A 27,563-nucleotide genomic window follows, 5' to 3' on the forward strand; every position below is an offset into this window, starting at 1 on the left:
ATGCTGTCATATGATAAAACGCCTTCAGATCTGTGATTCTGCCATTGTATCGGGCTCACATGGCCCCCGGCATGGATCTGATGGCCTGGCCTCTTCTATATCTCATTGCTGCTGCTTGTACCTGCGTATCTGCAAGTAAGTGACCTATTTACTGCATACCAAGCATGCCCATTACAGAGCAAGGCATGTGTAGTATTGTATGGGCACAGGGGGGGATCCAGCTGATTCATGTTATTGTCATCCTGCTCTGATATCATTTGCTTGTATTGCATACAATTCTAGGATTTGTAATACCTTCCAATACATACATTTGCCAAGAAAGAACCAGGAAAAATCATATACAGTGTATAGATGATCATAATCCATTCAGTTATTATTTATAAATCAAATGTGATCAATATTCATCCTATTTCCCAATAGTGATGTGCAGATCCCTCTTATATTAGAAAAATAATAATGATGATCCATTTGCTGACCATCCTAATCCCATAGGCACAGCTGATCTGTAATATCTATTGGTGGCTTTATAATTAAAGAAACTAATCACAATTAGGGCTTGTCTTATTTATAAAGTGGCTCAGCAGTAGGTTAGTAAATAAAGTCTTTGCCTTATTTATAAAATAACTGCAGTCTGTAGAAGCATGGTGATATCAGTTACATTGTAATGCAGTGTTGCTGTAAATTAAAATTCCTTGACATTTATTAGGCTATGATGTCAGCTTCTTTGCAATGCTCTACTACAGCCAAGCTTTGGTAAGTTAAAGTGACTCTGTCATTATAATGTAACTTTGAATAAAAGATGTCCAAGCATAGAAGATAGCATATACATCTCCTACCTATGGAGTACAGCAGGGGACCAGTATTAGAACACGTTGGATGTGGGGGTTTCTGAAGATTCTGGTTGAATCTTTTTGAATTGCTGTGACATTGAGCAGCATGGCCGACAGGAGAGATTGTATTTATTACATTCAGGACAGGGCTATAAAACTTTTATTCCAGTTACATTTTAGCCACAGTGTTACTTTAGAGTAGGCAAAAGTTACTGAATAATTCAACTACATAGCCAAAATTAAAGCGTACCTAAACTCAGAAATTTCACTTTACATAAAAGGGTAAAGTGCAGCACTGCCCTCTAATTCTCGATCGCCTTTAGGGTTTAGTTCCTCTTTAATGTAAAGGTTCTGCTGCACTTTCTGGATTCACAAAATAACCATCCCTGGTCAACTCACTAGTAAAGCCTGGAAATGTATCAGTGATAAGTTTGATAACAGAGTATCATGAACACCCACCTGGTCCTACAGTGTTGTTCCCTCCTTGGTCAAACCAGCAAAGTTCCTTGATGGTGAACAGGGATGAGCGAGAATGCCTCTGACATTCTCTGCAAATTTCCCCGAACTTCCAATGGGTCTGTGAAATTTCGGCAAACCGATTTCGCAAATTCCATTGAAATGCAGGTTCCCACACTCTCTGGGTTGTTAAGTACAGCCCAAGGAGCGTGGGAACCTGCAGTCACAGCTGATTGAAGTCACGTAAGTGCCTCCACTCAGCCGTGACTCCAGATGAACTCTCAAAGAAGTTTCTGCATTAGGAGTTCATCTGAGTTTAGTTCCCACAGTCTCTGGGCTGATAAGTACAGCCCGAGGAGCGTGGGAACTTGTGGTCACAGCTGATTGGAGGCACGTAAGTCAGTGTTCTCCCCAGCCCCTTTTAGCCGGGTGCACCACCCGGCACTTTTCAGTAACCACCCGGCTGTTTTTGGGTGGCTACTGAAGAGTTGGGTCACAACACAGGGACTGCCACCCGCCTGAAATTTCTTCCCACCCAGCTTAAAAAAATTTCTGGGTTGAGCACTGCGAGTGCTTCCAATCAGCTGTGACTCAAGGCGAACTCTCAATGCAGTTTCTCCATTGAGAGTTCATCTGAGTTCGGCGAGAACACAACCTTGTGGCGAATCACAAGGCTGTTCTCGCTTACATGTTCTGTAAGTGAGAAAGGCCTCATTCGCCGCGAGATCAAAATTAAAAATTTTGCTCGCTCATCCCTAATGGTAAACAAGTTTTAAAGTTTTAATGCTAAAACTCAAATGCAGATTGGACAGGCTATGACTTTTCAGCAATAAAACATACTTACTGAGATGTACGTATGGCATACCTGGCTGCAAAGAATGAATCAACTGTATTCATGCATGGGAGTTACGCCATTCCAGCCTGGCTGGTAAAAATAGTTGCAGATCCCGAAACAAGAAGAGGAATGGGTGAAGATGTTGGTAACAAAGGCTTCTTGCCCCCATGGTCTTAGTTTCACTTTAAGCCAGTGAGGTCATGATGCCGTAGGAGCAGCCTTCCTAATAGCAGTCAGAGATGAGTTTGAGATATGGTTTGAGATGTGGTTTTGGTTAGCAGTAGTTTTCAGCAATCCGGAAAGTCTCAAGCTGGTATGTTTCCACCAAAGGCAGAATGACCAGTATGGGGGACCATTAAATGGTAATTTAGCATCAGGCCCAATATTTCACATTGAGTTTTGTACAGATAATACACCAATCCCAATTACTCTAGGAATCTCGATACAATATCAAAAAAAGGGGGAGGGACTTTTGAGGTGTAAATATTAGTAGACTGAAAAAAGAGAAAAATTGAAAACTTCATTAACTAGTTTATTAAGATGTTGCTAAGCATTTCTAAAATTGCATACAATCATACTGGTGACATATAACATATGATTCCTATCGATACATTATTTTTGGACATACATTAAAACAAATTGCATTTACCCTAATATTTTAAGGGGTGCCTTCACTATCACCCCAAGTATATAGTATGGGGGAATCTGAAACAAGAGTTAATAAAAGGCCCTTTGGAGTCATACATTGCATGATCTTCATCTTAAGGGTCCTAGATTTAAATGCAAGGTCCACATAGTTCCAAATTCTTTTTGTTTTCTCATTCTGTATTTGTTTTGAATATGTTGATGTTGGGTGTTTACCATTATATACATTTTGTTTTCTGCCATGTGATGTGAACAGGATATGATATGATTTTTTCCTTTTTGTTATGATTGTTTTCAGTTTGTTTTAAAATGTGAACTAAATAATTATTGTCAATATCCAATCACTGTGTTTTTCACAGACATTGTTCCCAGTGATATTAGAGGAAATCACTTGCAACAGTGTCTTTAATCGTGATTTACCCTATTGGGTGTTGCCTGATAGAGGACACGGGTGGTCTGAAACACAGCAAATCATGCAGTCTGTCTTTCCTGTGCTAGTTCCTAGAAATTAGTTTTATTTTTTATTTGTACTTTGATGAGCTGAGCGTCTACTTTGCCAGCATGGAGACTATATGATAATCATGGGTAGATTTATCAGAGATGATCAGAGACTTATGCCCAAATCACAGACTTTAGGAATATGTAATTGTGTCAAAATGCCAGATTGACTGGTAGCTGATAGGTCGCAATTCCAACTTGTGTTAACCCCATTTATTCATAGCAGGGGTTCCCTGAAGATCTGAAAGTTATTTCAAATATTTTATATATTGAAAATGTCAAATTTTTGATGTTTAAAAAGGTTGGAAAACACTGGGTTAGTGAGTAGACCTCTTGTTTCACCACCATGGCTGTGAAATCTTACGTTCTATGCCTGAGTTTTTAATTTTAAATACATGTAAAGAGTTATACTTGGGAGATAATAGATTTAATTAGTGGCATCACATCCCTCCCCTATTGTAACAGATCTAAATATAGAATAAGATTATTTTATATAGGCACCTAAAAAGTCCCATTTCAATTGACAATTTTAAATACATGACAACATGCACTTTAGTTACACAAGCATGTGATAATACAAAGTTTTTTGTCTGTTGTTCTATTTCAGTTCCTAATTCTCTGTATTTTTAGATGAATCCTACTTCCTCGAGATGACATCAGATGGTCCTATAACCTCGGGTGCCCTGGCAACTGTCAATGCAAGTCTGGGGATATCAAACGATGGCATGATTCTTATTGTGGATCCCAGACTATATCATTTCCACTGGATCTACTCTCCATTACTGCTCAGTCAACGCACAGAGAATGACACCAGTTCTGCAATAACACTGCGCTGTAATACCCCAGGAACTTACCAAGTTTCAGTTTGGGTAACTGAAAGGAGTTGTCCATCTTGTGAGCCAATTGCTAGGAATACTACAGAACTACAAGTGACAAGTAAGAACTGGTGACTTACTAGATAATTGATTCTAACATTCCACCACACTATTCTAACTGGAACAATGCTTTAGTTGTTACCTGCTACAAAGCCACCATTTAAAGAGAAGCTATACTCAAAAATTTAAAAACAAAACAAAAACACACCTATCTTCAATCCCGCGTCGCAGTCCGATCACTGCGGGGGTGTCCGGCATTGGATCCCGCGTCATTCCGCAGATGGCGGAACTTCGTCTTCCCTTCCGCGTTCTTAATCCTACATCACCTGACCCAGGCAAGAGATTGGGTAACGTAGGATGAAAAAAGAAAATTTGACGATCTCACTGCGCATGTGTGAGATTGGCAAATTTTTCTCTTCCAGCAAAAAGGTTCCTTTTTTAGGTGCAACACCCTTTTTTAATATTCTAACTAAAAATCACTGGGTGATTTATATAATTTTTGAATTGCCCCCCCAGAGTTCCCCCAAATATACCTTTACTATCTAAGTACCTTTAAAAATAAATATCGAACACGTTAGATACTGCCTTAGGCATATTTTCATTCCACAGGTCATAGCCTGGCACCAAATGCCACCTCCTTTTGGGTGCAGCTCTGCTCTATGTATCCACCCTGCTTGCCCACCATATATTTCAAATCCCAATGGCACTAATGTGGATCCGTATTCTACTACATCAGAAATACAGGGCAGGGCAGATATTAATACTAGGCCCACCGACCTACAACAAACAGACCTTAAAAAGGAGCAGAATATTTATTGTTGTCTCTACAGGCCACTCCTTGGCTTTGGGCTATGATATAAAGCAGTGGTCCCCAACCTTTTGAACGTCACAGACCACTAAATTTATGGACTCAGGACCGCTCATGTGCAGGGAGCCGCGTGTCACTCAAAGGGAAGAAACTTCCCCCAGAATGACGTCATGATGCCAGAACATGTGCACTCTAGACCTGTGATGGGAGAGTGGGTGGATTATGTTCAGAGACACAAACCACCCTGAGCCTGTGATGCATACGGGAGACAAGGTCCGTAGACCACAGGTTGGAGACGGCTGATATAGTGGATGGAGTAGACTATTTACAAAGTATACACACATATGTACAATACTTCTTACTGACCTACAAAATATTCACATGCTTAAAGGAACCTATTCCTAGGACCATCCACAAAACAAGCCACCACAGAACTACTCACGTCAGACAAGGTCTAGCACTACTTCACATGTAGATTACATGCTGATTTACCATATTTTAATAAAATGGCCATTCCTCGGGCTCGTCTAGTTTTGAAAACATAATGTGAAGCGTGTAAGTGACCAGTCAGTACCAGTATCAGTACCCTAATTATGTATTACCATATTTGTATTTTACCCCCACAGAAGACATTGTTGGATATTTCACAGCCATACAACCACAAGCCAATGGCACATCTTTAGAAAATGGCACCTTCCTGGCCACTAATAGAACAGTGAAACTACAGTTCTTTATTCAGGATCCAAGTTACTTCTTCAAATCAGCTGAATTCAGCTACACGTGGAACTTTGGAGATAGGTAAACATATCAAATGTTATAATTTCTTCATCTTTACATATGAGGAACTTTCCCTCTTGGTCCTACATATGTAGGATGATTCAGTAGTAAGCCAGGGTGTATAGCAAGCAATTTTGAGACATACAGATAGTCCCTAGGTTACATACGAGATAGGGACTGTGAGTTGGTTCTTAAGTTGAATTTGTATGTAAGTCGGAACAGGTACATTGTTTTAATTATTGCAATTAGGACAGATGTTTGTCTCAACATATTTTTAGGCAGCGTGGTGTCAGTTACTGTATAAAATCCTCACTGTGTGAAAATCACAAAATGCTTCCAACTGCAAATTCAAAAAGGTTTCTTGAACAAGTGGCGTAATGTGGTAGAATGTTTTCCCCGCTTGTTTATTAAAGCTTTTTGTATATGCAGTTGGATGTGTTATGGGCCATACAATTTCCTTTGCCATGGTTTAGTATACTAGAGTTAGGTTATTTTACCATTGCCTGCTTAGCACTGTGTTTTTGACCACTTCTTTGAATATCTCTTGGCTTAAAATGAACCTACCAACCTAAATATTTTAAATTAAGCATCTGCCTACAAGCTCCACAAGTCCATAAGTCATCATTATAATAATAAAACACTACATTGGGCACTCAATTTGTATTACTGGTTACTAAGGCCTCTACTAAGAATCTTTCCACTGGAACATTTTGTGCAAGGACATTACATTAGTGATCAAAAGGGCACAGGCATTGGTCATGTGACACGGTGCAGCAGGGCAGAGTGGTGGACCCTCCATGTCACCTGTCCCCTTGGCAAAGAGATGCACAGGGCGCAGAGTCTGAGCAGTGCCTTGCTTTTTCCAGAGTGTCTAGAGGTGAGGATGTTACACTGCGGGCTGTTGCTAGGTTGTGGCCCCCGTACACACAGAGGCAGGGGATTGCTGACAGATAGAAATCAGGCGAGGTGCCGGAAAATGAGACGGGAGCGTGGTCAAACAAGCCAGAGGTCAGGGCAGGAGGCAAACATGAATAGTCAAGGGTCAAAGCCAGAGTCGGTGCACAGGGGAATCAGCTACTGGAGCTACAGACAGGAATAGCAGGAACCTGGAAACAGAGCCTAAGGGAACTCCTTGTTCTGTCAACTTCCTGTTGACAGTCAGTTCCTTTTATAGGGAAGGCCAGGTGATGGATGGTAGCCATGTGATCTGCAGGCATCCTATTCTAACACCAGGGGGTTGCTGGAGGCGAAAAGTAGGTGGTGTTCACATCCCCACCAGCAGGTGGAGCATGTCACTAGTCCTCTAAAGGAGGGAGGCAGTTGATAGGGAGTAACATGACCTGGAGCAGGAATTGAGCATAGGAGGTGATCCGTGAGTTGGTGCAGGCAGCAGGGGTGTGCAAGCTGGGTGACACAGATCCCCTGGTCCTACAGGGATCTGTGACATCTGGGAAGTCAGGCCCATAGTAGGAGTCTAACCATGTTCAGAGAGGCAGACAAATAAAAGCTTTGTAGGTAATAAAGATAAAGGGCATCTTGAAAAAACTTTTCTTAAGGCTGTTTAGTAACAACTGTTTAGGATGGACATAAGATTTGCTTTAGGATGGGAAAATGTGTTAAGTTCATTCATGCAGGATGATGGCATGAACAGCTGTTTCGCCCAAAAATAATTTCAGTAGAAAACATTTGGGCTCTAGATCTGTTTTTTTTATTAAACAATTAAATAGTCATTCCTGGCCATGTTCCTTGATGCTGGTGAGAATGATAAGTGCTACTTATATCCACCGCCTGACTTTTCTAACAAACCCATAAATATTTATTAATGTCTATATTTTCCCCAGAACTACAATGAGGACAACAGAACCAATTATCTATCACAGCTACTCTATACCTGGGAACTACAGCGCAACACTCCAAGTCACTGCTCGTCTCCACAACTCCCACCATGAATGGCCCCTTCTGAAAAAAAATGGACATTTCAAGGACTTTCTAATATTACAAGGTGATCATTTCTGTAAATTTGGGTTTATTTAGGGCAGGTTTTCGTGGGACCCAGGGGTTCCTCCAGAGGTTCCTAGGGGTTCCTTGAGCAATGAGCAATTTGTACCTCTCAGGTGAGTTTATGTGACATGACATCAATGATCTTTTTTGATCTGTAAGGGTGACATTTTTCCCATTCATATTATTGTGAGCTGTGGAAATAGAAATTATAGCTATTTCGGGGGTTCCCCATGTTAATAGGGTTGGGAAAAGCGGATTTAGGGTATGCCCTTCCTTCAGATAGATATGGAGGCTGCTACTATTACTTTTCATTCCTTAAACTCCAGTATGCAAATAGGGATGTTTTACTCTAAAGATATGAATATTCATTCTAGGTCATTGATTATTACAATGGGTTAGGGTGCCAGCCAGGTAGATAGCACCTTCAGAAGGGAATGCAGTGCTCAGCCCAGACATTTTTTTAAGCTGGGTGGGATGAAATTGTAGGCAGATGGCAGCTCCTGTATTGTCACCCAACTCATCAGTAACCACCCAAAAACAGCCGGGTGGTTGCTGAAAAGTGCTGGGTGGTGCGCCTGGCTTAAAGGGGAGAATGGGTAGAAGCAGCCCCCATGTGACTCTATGTGACTTTAAAGTAGATGCATCATAAACAATCGTCCTGTTTTTTTCCCAATAAAATAATGAGTACACATTTATTAATTTTATGAATCCCAGTGTTGCTGATCACTTTCAGTCTCTTCTTGTTACATGATCTCATGATGTAACATGATCTCACTAAAGTGTCAGCTGAACCTTAGTGCAATGAGTGTTGACATGACCACTTCCTGTATTAATAAATCAAGTGCCTGAACAATGACCTTCATTGCAGGATTACCAAATATTCTTCATTATGTTTATTTTAGGATATGTATATGTTTGTAAATTGAATATCAATAGATGGTTACATTAATTTTATGGAAATTTTTTTAAATTACTGGTGTATGTACATTTTAGCTTGAGGTATTGGGCTCTGTAAAAATTAGACCCTTTTTCTGCAAAGCAGATATGCAAAGTCTGGAAAGCATGTGAAATGGGTATTCTTTTAAAAATAAGAATAAAATATTTGGAAGTAAACTGAAGACTACAAGCAAGTGGGATTTTGCTATAATGTGCAAATAGTCATAGCATAGTTGCACATTATGACAAAGTAGCAAAGTTGCCTGCCAAATTGCACCCACCTGTCCCTAGAAAGTTTATGAATGTGATCTCCTTTGTCTTTACTGCAGACATTTTCACCTTGTCTTCATCCAAGAATGCTGAAATTGTACACTGGACTGTGCATGAATGACAAATGTAATTATACAGTATTTAGGCAGAAATTGCAAAAAGCATAATATATCTCTAAGCCTACTAGCCAGGAACTGTCCCTCTAAAGTTGTGTTTTAATTTGCAGTATTTCAAGTATACCTGAAAGTTTACATTATTTCTTTATTCTTGATCATAATAAACATTGATGTTTTGTCCAGATCAAACTTTCCACTGTCAACACTTGCCCTTTTGGTGAACCTATGCTCAACATTGCCTATTTTATTTTTTTTTACCTTTTTAATGGCAGCATCACCAACAGCATGCCCGCTATTCGCAGTACCAACCTGGTTAATGGCCAGTTACTATATACTCTGTATATGATGGTCAGTTTTTTATAGGCTGGTGGTTGTTTAGGTGAACCCTTTATCAGTTCACCTATCACTATTTATAGTAAATAAAGAAAATGTAAAGAAATATAATGTACATTCCCTTGTTGGGCTTCCCAGTGGACAGACATAAAGTACCCTAATAAATTATGTGCTCATAAAAAACCTATTTATTATCTCATGTAGTTTATTTCTCAGCATTCATTCCATAGTATTATGCCATACTGGAATCTTATTCCAGGGATAATCCTGTAGCCAAACAGGAATTTTCCTGTAACCTGTAGCCTTAGATACTTGATGTTTTCTCCATCAAAACTGCTTACACAAACTGTTTGCTTTTCTTTTCAGATATTATACGGAATATCACAATTGCTGGACCTTCAGAAGCCAACACTGGTCAGAATTTCAGCATTTCTCTGCAATTCTTTGGCAGGTACACAAGGTTTAAAAAAAGAAAAGCAATTTTTTTCTGCTGAATTGCCTTTACTGGCATGGGCATATATGTATTATTTGTGGAGACCAACATTTTGTTCTCCATTAAAAAAACAAACTGTTCTGTATAACATTCTATGTTGACTTATGGCTTCTCTTCTCCATAACTCAGTATAGATCTGTCTGAATTTTCAATTAAGGGCAGAATGTCATAAAACCTATCTTGTCTGCTGCCAGTATGCTGTGATAAAGACTCTTGCTCTATGTGTGGAAGCAATGATCTCTCCGCAGAGACCCAACACATTCCATTAGACTTTTAATCCTTTAACCAGCAAACTTCATACTGATTTGAGAGCTCTAATGCTGACTTAGCACTGGTTGTGTTAGACCTCTGCAGAGAGACTTCTGCTACTACACAGGGAGGAAGGCTTCATCCCTGCAGTGAGCTGAGAGGGTCATATTTTTCTACTTAAACTGTTGCTGCTTTCTATAGAAAAGAGCTGGCTATTATTATTAATAATAATAAACAGGATTTTTATAGCGCCAACATATTACGCAGCGCTGTACAGTAAATAGGGGTTGCAATTTGCAGATAAATACAGACAAGATCTTGTAACCCAATCACATTTTTTAGTATGTAGATCAGGGGTGTTCAACTTCAGAGCAAAATCCGCATGCATTTTTCCCCAACACACAGTAGTAAAAGTATTAAGGGATGGCGTAGAAAGAGTCAGCTCTTTTCGTCTATAAATGGCCATCAGGGGCTGGAGTTGGATAGTCCCGGTGTAGATAGTACTTGTCGCCCGCAGTTGCCCCGTTAATAAAGAGAACATAAATAGGAAATGCTTAGTTCAGCTCCAAGCATACAGATAGACTTGTCAGAATTTATAGTGATATGATTACAAGTACGGAGGGGTTTGTTAGGGTATAAAATGTTTGATTCTGTATTTCATCCAGTAAGTATCCTTACAGAAGGTAAAAAAATGATATATTGTGTACACAATCCAGAAAACACAATGACCTCTTAGGAATGTAAGTAGCTGAACTGGATTTGTCAGTTTGGCAATCAGAAAGTTCTTGCTGTGCGATACTTAAATAACCAAATGTGTTTTTGTAGCTCCTAATAAGTGATAAGATTGCTCAGCAGTATTTTGCAACAGTAATAAAATCTAGTATTTCATTCAGTTCTTATTATTAAGTACTTTCCATAATACAAATACAAAAAAATTGAGTCCGTTTACCTTTATATGCATTTCCAATACAACAAACGTTCCCAGATTTCAATCAAAACTTCTAGAAATGTTGGCTTCTTAGTGACTTTGGGGAATTATGTACCAGCAATGGTGGAATGTTCACTAGCTCTTATGGCAGAAGAGGTAAGAATTTTGTTTCCTTCTTTATAGGTATGTGCTTGTTTAGGTGATTTGATTACTTTAACTGATCAATTGGTGGTAGGTTGTCTAGATCTGTTTAGCTGTCACTGAAAGCTGAAAATGCAAATTGTCCAAAAAATGCCATAGGTGTAATACATTTCCTAACTAGATTAGGTGTTAAAGTGTAAAAAGTGAATAAAATAGGTCTAGTAGGGCAGAGTTTTTCCCCTGCGCTACTGTTGTCATGAAGATGCATTTAGTAGACATAGGCACCACCATTCAGTAATCTGGCTCCCGGTGATCTGCAAAGAGAAATTATCAGCATGGTGGCTCAGTGGTTAGCACTCTGGCCTTTACAGCACTAGGTTCCAGGTTCAAATCTCGGCCAGGACACTATATGCATGGAGTTTACAGGTTCTCCCCGTGTTTTTATGGGTTTCCTCCCACATTCCAAAACATGCAGATAGAGTAATTGGCTTCCCCCAAGTTGGCCTTGTTAATTAATTAGGTCTATGGAGGGACTTAGATTGTAAGCCCCTTTGAGGGACAGTTAGTGATGTGACTATGGACTTTGTACAGCACTCCGTAATATGTTGGATCTATATAAATACTGTATTATAATAATCAGTAGATCATCAAATTTGTTTATAGTTTTTATTACATTGTATTTGTATTTTATTTACTTTTGCTATGAGAAACTATTTTATTAAAGCTGAACAGTTGCCCAGTCTGATCAGGGCACACAAACTAAAGCAGCAGTTCATACATTATTACATTTAATGCATTTTTTTGCAAGCAGTGTAAGTATAGGAATTTCACTTGATATCAACCTCTTGCAGTCCCTGACAAATAGCCAAATAAAAGACAAATAAGCTGTGCTGTAGTGGAAGTAGGAAAGAACAGAGTGCCAGATGTGAATAAGGGGGCATTGAATGCAGCCACTCAACAAGCTGCTGCTTAACTGTTCAATGTCCAGTCATGGGCTGAAAGTGGAACAAGACATGTAAGTGTTACGTAACAGCAGCAAGTAAAATAGCTGGACAGGGCTGTGCTGTTTGGTGAAGTTTGTAAGTCTCAGGCCTGGATGGACAGAAATACCAGTCATTTGGCAAGTAGAACAGTTCCTATATACTGTATGTATTATGTCATTATATTTATCTGTTTTCTTTTAGTTCTCGATAATGCTCATTATGCTACTGGATAATAGGTTACAAAAGGGGAAGTAGGATTACATGGAAGGCACCAACTGTTGTCATTCTTTGTGCTGACTCAAGCCATGTGCCTTGTCATAAGCAGAAACCAGTATTGGGCAACTTTGGGAAGTAATGCACACAAATGTGTACAATGTATCTCTATATAGAATAATTCTATAATGTATAATAAGTGTAGTCTGTGCATTTATTTTATTTTTATAGAAACTGGGATGACCTAAAGCAACCAATCAGCAGTCATTTTCCACTGTTCGGACTGGTGGTCAATTAGACATGTTATGTGATATAAGGGATTTAGTTATTTGATCCATTGGGTGTCTGAACATAGAATGAAGGATCTAAAAATTCCTTGCAATTTCTTGGTAAAATATACAGAATGATCCTAATCAGGAAGCAACCTTTGGCCTGAGAATGGATAAGTGCCCCTTTCATGGTAGGGGCAGATTCTTGTATCCTTAAGAAATAATACCATGCCTTAGTGCCACAGTGAATGTTGGTGATGGCTTAAAGTGAGTATTTCTAAAGGGCATGGATTATCAAACACCTTTTCATATCTTACAGCATTGGCTTACTTTAAGGTTCTTGGCATCACATAGGGGTTGGTTTACTAAAGAAATTCACTTATGCAGGTGAATGAATACCTTGCAAGGGATACTTCTTTTAGCTTAGTGAATGAAGTAAAGATTAACTTAGCAAAGACTAACCATCAAGTGCAAGTAAATGAAAAACACAAAAACTTTTTACTTGCACATGATTGGATGGTTGAGGTCAGCAGAGCACAATCTCAAGCAATAAGCTAAGTGGGATATACTTTAAAAGGGAATAATTCACTTTACTAAGTGAACAGCCTATATTGCTTTAGTATAATAATGTCATAGTGTCCTAGACCACATGGAAAGTTCATGCTAGAAGATATACTTTTGTCAGATCTAAACGGGGGTGACTATAAAAGACCCACTATGAGTTACTAATCGATATGTGAATGGTGAAGGACCTATATCCACAAATTGTGTCATTGACCCTTCAGTGGGGGTTAAATCACTCCTATCCCAGTCCGTCCCTGATGTTCATACATATCTATACAGTCCCTTTGTAACTAGCAAAAGGGAAAATATAAAACACTTTCTAAACTGTATTCCACAAAATTCCTTTGTTCAATAAGTATGCATTTGGCTCACAAGTGGGGCCTATAGAAAATAAAAGTGATGGTATTTTAATGAATCCCAATAGCAAATTGGAGTGATATGCTTATATGAGAACAGCAAGAAATACTTTCTATAGGCATATCATTTATATTTTGTTATACTTTTGTCTTGTCATTTTTAGAGCGGGTAGAAATTATTTTGCACCAACCTTATATAAGATATTTTCTAGATAACTCCTAATTTTCTCTATAACCTGGTAATTGCAGATTTGTAAATGACAGTATAATTATGTGAGCTTCATAGAAATGTGCAGTAATAATGCACCTAGGGGCTAATTTAAAGATTCTCCAAATTCACAGCAATATGGCTATAGGTAAAGTCATAGCTAATTGTGTCATCGTGTCTTATACCCACAGTGACTACACCATTGATATGTCTATTCTCAGCTTCTCATTTTCTGTGATTCCAGGACTCCGCTTTGCTTCTGTGTCTCTTAATAATGTCAGGTATTTGTGTCCTACCTGCATTTCAACGAGAAAGAAAAGTGTCATTGGAGGAATACAGTTCTGCCATTGCTGGTCTCATTAGGGGTTGCTAGTTGCTTGCTTGACATACTGACCCTCTGATTTCAGTTCTAAGTAGCTGGCCCACAGAAGAATAAAAGCGATACGGATTTGTTGCTGCATTCTTTGTTTAGGGTCAGTGATTTGGAAAGTACCACTGCCAGGGACAGCCGAGCATTCAGTCAATCCAGCCTCTGCATTTCTTATGTAACACTCACCTTACCTATTATACGTCTATTTATTGGTCTCCTCCCTTATTCTGAAATGTCTAACTTTGATTTCACTGCACTCTATGTGCATTAGAAGCAAGTCAAGTAGAACCCTTCTCATTATCTGGCTAGAGGACATTCAGTATCATCTGGACTTTTCTTCTCTAATAGGACTTTTGCCCAATTTTTTAATGTTGTCTAAGTTATGTTGGAGCATTTTGCTGAGAATACATTTTCATAGTAACAGGACGTAAGAAAAAATCTCCTTAAAACAGAACTTTCAGCAAAAAAAACCTTTATAGATGTAAGCCCTCTATCCCTCTGCAAACCCCATCCAATACGTCCTGTGCCATCCCGCCTTCTTCTTTCTGGTGCGAACGGGACAACAGGCGCGGACATCTTCTTTCATTGGAAAAAAATATTTAAAAATAGGAAACATTTGTACATTATAGAAAGGATATAACCACCCTTTTATATAATGTTAAATGATATGCTAGATCCGCTTTAATAGTGCCACAGAGAAGTTGTGACTTTTCTCCTGTGTGTTCAAAACTGAAACAAATATTTTGGCTAGAGATATATGTTAAAGAAAATATATAACAACCTTTGAGATGATAGCTGATCATCTGCTTATAGTCAAAATGTTCCCTCTGTTCTTATAGATTTGCTTAGTATCAAAAGGGTTAAACCAAATATTTTTACTTTTCGATGAAAGCTGGGCCGGTCAGAAGTGTGGCATACTTATGCTGTGTACACACATCAAACTTCTGTTGATGGAAACAATGTTTTGTGATTGTTTCCAGCAACATTTGAACAAATTAGCAATATACACACAGCATAGTTCAGTTCTTAGAAGAGTGGAGGGGGAGGATGAGTGGAGGCACCCTGCTACGCCATGGCAGCTAAACAATATTGGGGGACTGCTGTACACAAACTAAATGTACTGAAAATATCATTACCATTTGTCTTGAGTGACATTTATCTAGCATGTGTATGTAGCTTTAGATCCCATTGTGATGAGGAGGTTTCCTTCATGCATAGAGAAAAGAGTATACGCCTTTAGTTGATGTGTAAACAAACCAGGAAGACTGCACTCACAAATGAAATTACTGTAAGAGCAAAATGCTTTATGTTTCAAATATATAGCTCTCCCTCTGGACAGGATATGGTCTGTCATGCAATATGGCCACTTCTAACACATTACATCGAGACAAAAGCATGCATAGATACCTATATGGGCAATAAGGAGTTGGGGTTTTTTATATAATATATGCCAGACTATATTTCCATTTTAATGCAGGATTTGTCAGGATCAGGCAAACCCCATTGTTGTGAATCTGGTCCAGAGTTTAGGGTGCAGAGTGTGTTGGAAGTTTATTGGTCAAATTACCTACCAAAATCTACCAACTAATGAAAAAACTGGTTGTATACTATATTTTTAAGTGAAATGGCTGATAGACATGCACATCCTATTTTATGTTTCATTTTCCCGTATTTTTGTATTTATCTTTTTTATTTTACAGTCCTCCATTGGCGGTCTGCTGGCTCATGAAGTCGGATTGTGTGTCTTTGGATGGAGATGAGTGCCACCCGGTGGTGATAAATGAAACCACCTACAATATAACCCATGTATTCAAAACAGCAGGGCGCTACTGCTTGAGTATAAAAGCCCAGAATAAAATCAGTATGCTGGTTACTCATGACAGCATTACTGTTAATTCTACAGGTAAGTCATGAATTCAGTGAGAATTATTATTAATGAGACATACTTACAAATAAACATAATGCAAAAGTGCCTATAGACTTTAATAAAAAAGTGCAAAAGCAAGGGTTCAGTTAGCTAGAAATCTGACCAGGAAAAAGTAATTATGTTAGATTTTTTCACAATGCATAATACTTGGTTTACTATATCTGAACTTCATGTATTGATTCTTATTAGCTGCTTTCACTTTGAGACTGTCCAAGGATATTATTAAATGGCATTGTGTTATTTTTTTAACAGTCTGATTAGTGCTTTACCTCTGATTAAACAGTAACATATGATCTAAGAACACAATATTAGTAATGCAAAATAATACTTCAAGCAAAAAGCTAAATACAGAATTTAAAGGAGATATTTTTTTACTGCATTGAAGATCTGCTGATTACCTTTGCACCCCACAAGACTTGTATGGAAAGGTATAAAGATAATATATTTACCTTTCCATTTGATTAAATGGTGCAGGGAGCAAGTTCAGTAAATGGACCAAGTTGACAGTGTACAGTAAAATTTTAGGTATATTTCATACTAACATTTATCATGTAAAAATGTTCTTGTGGATTGGGATCAAACTGCTGAGCTCTGCACAATATGAAGAGAATTTTTTAATGAAAATTAGATAAGAAATTTAGAAATGTTGATTTATGAATGTTGACTTATGTGTAGGGTGTAGAATTTGTACTTTTTATGGAAACAATTTTTTAGATTTTAAAGAAAATGTGTAATGTTTTCTGTCTGTAGTTTCTGGTCATTGGTCAGCCCTGCCTTTTCTAACTTTGCTTCAAAGTTCTGTGTTGGGTTGTGTTGTGTTGAGTCTTTACCTATATGGTAGCTTGTTCTACCAGGACACAGTACTTTTCTTTTTTATTTTATATAAAATGTCTTTTTATCCACTTACACAGGTGTGCACCCACTTTGGTTTGTCCTTCCCTGCTGTGCATTCATTGTCATTGCTGTTGGTTTCATCTTCTACACCCTATTCAAGATTGCCAACCACAACTCACATCCAAAGTCCATGGTGGAGGTAAGTCAGTTATTGAGCTGTTTGAAAGTAGAATGAAGAACACCCCAATCTGCTTCTGAAGCCACATACACGTCAGTTTTCTGTCCCTGGAAATCTTTTTTTAGCACTCGTTATAAAACAAAAAGAAATTTGGCTGGATGCAATAAAGTGATTGTATAGCCCAAACGTTTTATTTTCTTTTGATAGAGAATGGAAAGACTAAAATTCCTGTTGGTTTCTTTTTTTTATGCCACTGAGGTGATATCTATTCACATCCCATCTTGCCACCCATCTAGTATTGTATGGACTGTGCTGGTACACGGTGACAAAAGGGTAATATGAGTACCGTTACAAGGCTGGTAGTTTTATTTTTCCGCCAGACAAGCAAAGTAGTCACGTCATGTGACTGGAACAGAGTTGGCACTCTAAGTAGCTGGCAGTTCTAGTCTATAGTGCTCTTATGCCCCTAAGCACTGCTGTGGTTAACTTTGTTTGTCTGCCTACTTGTATAGCTAGTGAAGAAGGAAGGGAGCCTGTCTGAGATTAGGAGAAGGAATCATACAATGGGCCTAATATATTAAAGCTCGCCAAGACTAGAGTAGATAGACTAACATGAGAGAACCTGGGTGATCCACCAAACCTGCAAAAGATCTGGTCCAGGATTGAAAACAACAAATAATGCCAAATTATTTTTGAGAAGACCATCCCAGGTTTGCTGGACCACATAGGTTCTTCAGTGATAATCCATGTTCTCCAGTTTGAGGGTTTTGATAAATCAGGCTCAATGTGTGCATATAACCACTTAAAAAATCAAGACAAACGGACTGGAATAAATAGAAATTAATGGAAATACAAGCCCTGCAGCTCTGCTTCCCTGGTGGCTGGCTGGCCAGAAAAAAAAAGTGAGACTCTGAAAACACGTATTAGTACACAGCTTACTAAGCTGGCTCTAGTATCTATACTGGAAAAGAACGTTGCAAAATAGGATGTGTACTGGAAAACAGGGGTTTTACTTTGTAAATTACATACTTCATACCCCTGACCTCTGCATGCAGTGTGTCACCTACTACAGATCTTCTCTGTGTGTTCCTGACCTCTGTATATTACACAATTTGGCACCTTCAGGCTGTGCATTACATATTTTCCATCACTGCACTACATAAACTATATTGTACCTTTGCATACTCCCAACCAAAGGCTGCTTTTGTTAGGTAGGTTTATAAAAACCGTGTCCCATTGGACCCTCACCACTGTTAAAGCCACGTGGCCACACTCACCATTTGCTACAGCATGCAAAACATGTCCCAATTATTGCTCTCCTCAGGTTGCCCAAGCATGCCCCCCATCTTTAACAATCTTAGCAACACTTCTAATTTTGTATTGAAATGTCTAAAAAAAAAGGCTCAAAAAAATTCAGGGGAGATCTTAGTGTAATAGATTACATACAGAGTTGGTGTGATTAAAGGAATATTGGATATTGATACTCACATTATGGAGGTTACTTTAGCCCCTGCGAGGAATTGAGAAACCAATTGCTCAATTCCAATTGCTGGCAGAGAATATTTCTGTTTCCATGCGGTATCTGGTAGATCGCACTGTAATGCCCTGGTCCTCATGATCCTTACCTTGATGACTGTAACAATTTTTGTTTTATAATCACTATAACAGTCTTACTTCTATTTATTTATTACTTACTTATATGCTCAGTTAGAAAGAATATGTGTGTGACATCAATGATTAGAAGTAGCTTTTTGTATAGTATATATTATAATAAGTACCTGAAGACATGAAGATATCCATGCCCCTTATAATAGGCCACATTCCCATTCTCTTGCTGGAAAGGCAGCAACTTTTTCTTTCTTGAAGATGCAACTAGAAGAGAGAGGCAATGCATACAAAGCAAAGGGAACAGCCCTTCATACGCTTGGTATTGGAACAGGTCTCCACCCTACTACATCCAACCCTATTGTAAAATCTATTATCACCTATTATTCTGGGGATAACTGTAACGTTTTGAAACTCCCACCACTTTCTGTTTCACTGATATGTTCCTAATGGGGTCACAAACAGTAGTAAAACCTGACAGTAATGCCAACCTTTTCCTACATTATCCAAATAAAAAAAAGGTTTTGGCTATTTATACATTTTAATTTAGGGGTTTGCAGATTAGCCACCAGAGGCTGGATGAAATACCCAGTACTGATCAGGTACATTGTGCGCCCTGTGAACATTTCAATATAGGGATTTGCAGATTAGCTACCACCCATCCTCACTGCTAACAACTGGCCAAATACAGAAATAATGAGAAAAGACTGGGGTTTACTTGGCAAAAAGAGATATTCAAATATATTCATTTATATAACATCCAAAGTGCAAATCACAATAGGGATCAATTACAAAAACATAATTTTTTATTACATTCCATCATACATTTGCTCTGACTCACTTCCCATATCCTCTGAAGAAGCCTTCTGGCGAAACGCATCGGGATAGAGAAAAATGAGCCTCCTTTCTACACTTATTGCAATTCTTAGTCAGACAACTGATTGTCTAGTAAGCAAGGCATTTCCCTACCTATAGCAGTTCAGGGATGCCTTAGACTCAATGTTTTTTATATCACTTCTTTTTGTTTTTGTATTTGATTGTTTTGTAATTTGCATGTATATAAATGAATATATTTGAATCTCTTTTTGCCAAGTAAACCCCAGTCTTTTCTCATTATTTCTTCATTTTGACTTAATATGGGTTTGGCAGTTGTTTTACTGAAAAGATAGTTAGAGTCACTCCCCCACACTGTATTGTAACTGGCCAAATAAACTCAGTCAAATCAGCCAACCAATTGCCTAAAGATTGGCTGACTTATAGACTTAATCAAAAAAACCTTACTGGACTTCAAATTTCTTTACATTATTAAATCCTCTATTTATTTGACATTAACATACATGAAGTGTACAATACATGTAGGTAAATAATTGGATGAGTACATGAAACGGTATCAAATTAGTTCCACTTGCATTTAGACGCGTTTCGAAGATTTTGCTTTCTCAGGAAAATTGTAGGACAATATTGGGTATATCATCCAATTGAAACCAGTTGGGATTACCCAATCATTTATCTCATTATGGTGGAACTTGGGATCAAAGTGACAGAGTAATGTTCAGCTCCACAGAAGCAACATGAACCTGTTGTGGTTGGTGCATTGTAATGGGGGTAAGGAGACTTAGGATATACTCATTCCAAGTTTTTTTTAATTTTCAGTCCTATATTTCAATTAGTCTTCATGTCACAATTTCTTCCTCTCCTGTGTATGTCTGCACCCTGATGCTGGCTGTCTGGTTGCGGTGAAAATCTTCAAGCAGCACCCATATGGCCAAAAGCATCTTGATACTTTTGAAAACTGAGCCATGATCTGCTGAGTGCAGCCACATGCGAAAGGCTTCCCAACCTCTAAATGGGAGATATTGGGACCATGGCTGGGTCTGTGGTAAATGCTGCAGCTTAGCACAGGTCTAAAATTGCCCTTAGATTTCAAGCTGATGAATTTTACATATATAAGTCAATAAATATACCATATGTTTCCTTTAAGAGGTTCATTCTGTGTTGGCACACATGAGACATTCATTTATTGACCTTGATGTTTTGTTTTTGCTTTTATGATGCAAAACTAATTTGAGGATGGGAACGATGTTAATTAATATGCAATCATTAAGCACATTTATATTGATTTTTCTAGAAAATAAATAATTTATTATATGTCCCTAATATGACTCAGAATATTGGTTCCAAAAGATCAGGCATGAGTTATTACATTGGAATATCATTTATATACACGCTGTGTTTAGAACCTATTACAGTGTTTCTTTCAAATTTGCAGAAATGAGTCACTGCTTGCAAATTGTCCTCCCAACATTGTTCTGTGCATTGGTATGAGTCAACATATTGAAAAACCAATGAATACCAGAAATACCATTCAAAGGCTACAAAATGCAGATCCTTCAGACCAATTGAAGATAATTAAAGGTGCGATATATCATGTGAATTCTAACTATATTCTCATCTTTTGTTAGGCAGTCCAAAATTGCCTTAATGGCATTTCAGTATCTGTTGCATTGCGTTTACAGCGTTCTGCCTTAGCTGATAATTATAAATGATGTTCTATGAAACAGTGTCCTGATATTTTTGGCTGCAGCTAAACACACCCGTACAATACACAGCGCTCCATGTTTGCAGCTCTGAGGTTGGCATTGCAGGGAGATGAATGACGATGACTCTACACAGTAGCAAAAAGCAATTTACACTCATGGTGTGATGTATAGAAGAGACAGTTTGTGATATGAACCATCACAGAATCTGAACCTTATTAGAAGAACAGACTTGTATGTACGCAAAGAACACTGCAGGTATGAAAACAAATTGGAATGACGTAGGTTGGTAATGGATCAAAACATGGCAAAGAAAATGACAGATGAAAAGAAAGCAGGGGTATTATGTATCATATTGCTTGCTGCTGCAATGAGATCTTTTGATTGTGTAAAAAAATCACATCTGACAGAGAAGAGCGAAAAAATCAAACATCTTCATTGGTATAAAAAATATATTGTATTATGTAGCGAAAAAAAGCATGTATTCTACAGATCATTATGCATACCTCCCATCTGTTCCTGATTTGGAGGGACTGTTACTTCTCCTGATCCAACCCCCTATCCTCTTCATTTGTCCCTCTTTTTGGGTGAATATACTGTATACACCTCTATAAAAATGTATTATTTATTAGTATTACAATATTAATAATAATAAACTCTATTCATAAAGTGCTGACATATTACACAGCACTGTACATTAAATAGGGGTTGCAAATGACAGACAGATACAATGATAGGAAAGGAGAAGAGAACCCTGCCCAAAAGAGCTTACAATCTAACTATTACCAAGTGTTATTTGCTAAGGCTTCCTCTAAATTATTCTATTTGCTGCTTTGAAAAGCTAAAATAAAGGAAGCACTTGTTTGAAAAAACAATCTACATATCTTTTTTTTTATTGTGTGTATAATGGGTCCATGGCTGCATTTGCTAACATACTTTGGGCTAAAAAGTGTCCCGTTCCCCTATCCCCATATTTGGAGCTATGTATCATGAGACACTATTGTGTGAATTTTATTTATTTTTAATTTTTTTTGCTTGCAAATTTTGATTTTGCATGCTCTGGTTACCTGTCATATTAACCCTATGACTTCAGAGATTTCTGAACTACAAATGTAGAGAACAGAGAGTCATAAAAAATTATTATCTGCAGCATGTTCCGGGTTTAGGTCAGCGTGACACCCAGGCTATCATATCACCTCTTGTGGTCTTGTTCCAAAAGAAAACTGCATGTAAGAGTTAAATCATCCAAACTCAGTATAAAAGTATGAAGTATAGTACTGTTCCAATAGTTACATTTAATGTGGATTTAAACTATATCCCGGTATAACTCTGCCATATGTTGTGCACTAAAATTCATAAAGTTGATCCTATGGTGGAAAAACACACAAGCGAACCTTTCATTTGCTGACATTGCGCGTCTGCTGGCAGTATGGAGACGGGTTGTTAATATCTGTGAAGGCGTTGAATAGAGGGAAGCAATGTGTCAGATTCTGCTAAAATAACAAAATTCCCAGCTGTGTGCTTGAACCTTTTGTTCTATAATGAGTACAGGCAGATCCAAACTTCTGAACTGATAAGCAGTATTAGTGGAGAGAGGATTGTGTGATGCTAGCTTTCATCTTGTATTGTTGGAAGTGACAATTTATGTGGCTTGCGGTAAAAATTGTATTTTCCAGGGAACTTTAGATGGCTATTGAAATTGATCTTTTATTCATTTACATGTCTTTGGGCACCAGCAGACCATGGTAGAACACCCTGGGTCAGCTTATTTTATAATAGGTTTATGTCATGGTCCCTTCCCTGTCTCCATGTATGCAGGCTTAAGCAGTCTAAATGTGAATGTTTATGTAGCTTTCAACAAAAAAAAGATCAGGCAATTAGATCTTTTGTCGATGTGACCACCCCACTGTCTATGGCCACCTAAAGACCCCTAAATATTTAGACAGGTGTTGGTCATTGAATGCAGAGAAAGATATAGGAACTATATTTGGAGAACCCCACATTGGACCTTCCCAATGAAGGATGCAAGACAACCATTTTCTGTGTTTCCAGCAAAAATTTCAGCTACATTACAGTGTACCAGGTTTGAATCAAAATGATTTATTGGTCTGTACAGCACAGTGGCTTTGTCTTTAATTATAAATGTATAACTCAACAAATCAAGATTTGTCCCCTAAGCTATCAGAACTTCTAAAATAACTGTACTACTGTGTAGACTTTAATATACAGGTAGTCCCCGAGTTAAGGACATCCGACATACGGACGACTCTTAGATATGAACTGGCTTTCCTGCTCATTGTGTGCAGGACGGAGGCTCGATGGAGGGGAGGGGGCGATTTGTATGACTTGCAGAAGAAATCTTTTGATAAACACAGTTGAGGTTGTGGGTGGTTTTAAGAGCTGAGCTGATCTGCAGCCTCTTGTATCTCTTTAATGACCAAGACAAACTCTACAGTTGTTTCTTTTTGGATATCAAAGCACAGCTTGCTCCAGAAGGTAATGAATGGCTGGGCTCCATAAAGATTTTTTTTGTTTTGTGATTAACTCTCAGAAAGGATTTTATAAAGTAACTGACACCACGCTGCCTAATAGTGTGCTGAGACAAACGTGTTCTAATTGCATTTATTAAAATAGTGTACCTGTTCCGACTTACATACAAATTCAACTTAAGAACAACCCTACAGTCCCTATCTCGTATTTAACCCGGGGACTACCTGTAAACTGATTAAAATATATACAATAGAAGAGTGTTAGGTGCCTGGGACCAGGACAAGTGCTCTATTCTAAATCGTGGTATACAACCCGTATGGATAAATATAAGTAATATGGCATCAAAAAGTTTGGTTTTTTTTAAATGAATTATACCACAATTTAATACAGTTAAAATTCAAAATGTATTAATCGCAAACATGAGTAAACTTCAACAAAATGGACATATAAAAAGTTAAAAAGATAAATAATCAAGGCAGGTAAAAATGTAGCTTTTACATCACATAGAATCATTATACATTGTATAGTTTCACCTGGTAACACGTTTCACAGACTCTTCTCTACTTCATCAGACCCAGAAACTATGTTGAATAGGTGAAATACATAGATTCCTTCTAACTGTATGTATGTATAGTAGATACCATACTCTTTATAAAATCATTTTTCAAACTATGAAATATAAATACAAATGGTACTGCCTTTTAAAAGCTGCAAAATTCTCCTGAGAGGATGTGATGGTATTTTCATTTTTATAGTGAAGACACCAAATCATGTAGAATCCTCAAGAGAAAACAGACCTCAGAAGATGTGTAATAGAGTGGTCAGAAGCACCAACAAACAAACTTTTACCTAAAAATAAAAACAGGAAAAATACATTGACTCGAATATAAACCTGGGGGCACACTAACATTCAAACATATCAATAAAATAAACACAAATAAAAGTTATTATTAAATGAATACCATTATCATGAATTAAAGTGACAGGTAAAGATAACATGGGTTAAAATTGAAATGACAGTAATAAAAGCTGAATGGCAGGTACAATAGGCCTATTTCTTAAAATATGCTATAGGTAAAGCCTGTGAACTTCCCATATAGATAAAAATAAAGTAAATTATTATTCTGATTTATCCTCTCTTTTTTTACATTCAGGTGGCAGATTTTGATTTCTCTCCTGTCACAGACAAGTATGAAAGGCTCCCAGAATATAAGGAAAGCCCTGCAGGAACATGTTGCACTTACTGCAGAAATGACAGAGCTGAAGAAGAATCCGAGGAGGAAGCAGAGACTCGGCCTCTCTTACATACATTGTCTTCATCGACTAGAAGTTACACAATGTGACTCCCATTTAGTCCTCAGGTTCAGTCGATCATTGCTATTGGTACCAGTATGGATGATTCTAGCCATTGTGAACAACCCTCTGATTATGTATGTACATTCGGGTATTGGCAGAAAGCATGATAATTGGATGAACGGTTATATTATGGGATCACCGCTTTCCTAGCCACCAAGGCAGGATTGTAATTACAATGCAAGCAATTAAATCCTAGTAAAGGTTTTACCATTCCCCACTCTATTTAAAGCAAAGGAAAGAGTTTTTCTTTTATTATAATATTTTTGCTGTATATGGGTCCCTTAAACGTTGCCTTAAAAAGCTCAGCATACAGCTCAGTACTGTACTCATTGAATGTGAAATTGTGATCAGTTTTCATTTGAATTAATATGTGAATAATACAAATGAGAATACATACATCAAGTACTGTTTTTTTATTGGGACTGGATGTAAAAAAAGGACAATGTGAAGTCTAAAATTGGCATAATATGATCAGAAAATGATCTGTTGAGAACATTAGATTTAAAAAAGAATTAAAGTCCAACATAATATACAATAAAAATTCATAGGATGTAGTTATTCTACATGCCTTTGTCCCAAATCCCGCCCTATTGCACAAAACAATTGAGATGTCCATTGTTCCTTGTTAGGTATTATTCTGCTCAGAAAGGAGAACTGTAATTTAAAAAAAAAATTCAGACAGTCTATCTAGTTGGTTTACTTAGCAATTAGAAGCTTATCCCCTTCTCTCTGTACATCAAATTATCATAGGGAACTTAATGGCTACAATTCCGCTTAGTGCAGGAGAGGGTGAGTCAGTTTACCTAATTGATGTTCCTATTTGTTAAAATTATTCTATTCTAAAATTATTAACTAAATTGGCATATTTATTTAGCAGTAGGTAAATCATGACTGCTGTAAAGCTCTTACATGAGCAGAGCTAATGTTGCAGCAGCCTATACATACACAAGGCCTGGGACTAGCTAAATCTGGTAAAGCAATCACAAGTTAATTGTCCCCTGCTTTAAGAACATTCTCATCAATTGTTTTCCTTGTATATAACATATTGGTGCTAAAAAGCTATTTGCATGACATGGTTACATTAAGTAATGTTTGTTACACCACACTGTTTACAATGTAAGCAGTGGAATGTTGCACTTTATTATATAACTATTATAAAACTTCCATGTTCTGATATTTTTTTATACCCTGCAATTTGTTTTTATCAAAGGTCTTTGATAAAAAATATATTGCAATCCACAAGATTAGGTGCTTCACCTATTTAAACTTTGACTTTCTAAAGTTTATAGTTCTGCACTCCTTTGTAAATGATGTTATTGAATACCATCTGGATTAAAATTTTGTGAATACAGTTGACCAAATGTTCCTGGACCTGGACATTTGATATGGGATGTGCTGTATTTAACATTTCCTATTCTAGGAGGGCTTCTTAAAAAGTTTGTTTAAAAATGTCTTTACTAACAAGCATTCCATATCTTTATATTAAGTCTATCAATGGGTATATAAATCAACAGGACAGCTACAAGTTTTCTTCAATATCTACATCAACTGGGGTCATAGATGATGATGTTTGTACTGCGCTCATGCAATTACTAAAGAAACAGAGCATAAAGTGCTGGAAAAAAGCAGCCCATGCATACTTTTTTATTTTCTAAATTATTCCTGAAACGAAATATGAACCAAAATGCATATTTATAGGTAACCTTACTTTCTTCGTTATTACCAGTCCTTGTCTGAAAACATAGTAAATGTAAACAGAACATTGTTTATTCTGTCCCCAGCCTGTAATTACTGATTTTAAAGCAGAATGCAGAGGAAAATGTTTATATTTACATATTAGGCATTGTTGGATATATTATCCTCTTTAAAAACTAAGTTATTCTTTGGAACCCCCTGTGCTATACATAGCTTGTAATTTTGCTGGCTAGGGATAACCAAGGGAGCTTTTACAAACAATAATGTGGTTGCCAAGCCTGTGTATTGTATGTATTAGTAAGGAGGAAAGCCAGTAGAAAAGAAATGGCAAAGGAAGGCTTTTTTGGCAAAAAAAACAAAAGCATTTACTTATGAAAAACATGGTAATAATACTAACAGATCTCAACTGTTGTCATAGAGAATAAATACAAAAATATACCAGTCATGGAATGGTTATCTAGCTATATATTTCCACAATATGATAATAAGTGTCTTTGTGTTTCTGACGCGTTTCGCCAATATGGCTTCCTCAGGGGATTTGAAGAGACCCGCTATTTCAATGTAAAGAAAATGAGAAATATGTGCTTTACCCGCACATGGGCTATAAGTCTTAGTTACTTCTTGATAAATCCTGGCAGATCTTAGGAATTCCTGAAACTCCTTTCAAGTTAGAATCCACCTTCTCTTATGGGTGATGGGTAATCATCTTCACAGCCAGACTCATTTTTTCTGATGTGCCATATGTATCCTGTTTGTTCTGCTGATATTAAACTCTGGTTTTCACACA

The 27,563-nt window shown here is 37.6% G+C and overlaps 1 protein-coding gene across 1 annotated transcript; it reads left to right on the forward strand.

The window, feature by feature from the left end:
• Window positions 1–27,563, forward strand: TMEM130 (transmembrane protein 130). Its single transcript, XM_072417831.1, has 8 exons — window positions 1–135; window positions 3,895–4,200; window positions 5,574–5,745; window positions 7,566–7,726; window positions 9,747–9,831; window positions 15,855–16,057; window positions 16,993–17,114; window positions 24,880–27,563. The coding sequence occupies exons 1-8, from the start codon at window positions 60–62 to the stop codon at window positions 25,066–25,068; spliced, it is 1,314 nt and encodes a 437-aa protein (XP_072273932.1). The 5' UTR covers window positions 1–59; the 3' UTR covers window positions 25,069–27,563.

The sequence above is a fragment of the Pyxicephalus adspersus genome, chromosome 7 (assembly GCF_032062135.1).
Source record: "Pyxicephalus adspersus chromosome 7, UCB_Pads_2.0, whole genome shotgun sequence".
In the NCBI taxonomy this organism is placed as follows: Eukaryota; Metazoa; Chordata; class Amphibia; order Anura; family Pyxicephalidae; genus Pyxicephalus; species Pyxicephalus adspersus.

Bases quoted from the DNA above. Each gene is read 5' to 3' on its own strand.
- TMEM130 (XM_072417831.1), top strand. From the start codon at position 60: ATGGCCCCCGGCATGGATCTGATGGCCTGGCCTCTTCTATATCTCATT. The intron at 4,201-5,573 runs GTAAGAACTGGT...TTACCCCCACAG, and splicing joins TACAGAACTACAAGTGACAA to AAGACATTGTTGGATATTTC. The intron at 5,746-7,565 runs GTAAACATATCA...TATTTTCCCCAG, and splicing joins ACGTGGAACTTTGGAGATAG to AACTACAATGAGGACAACAG.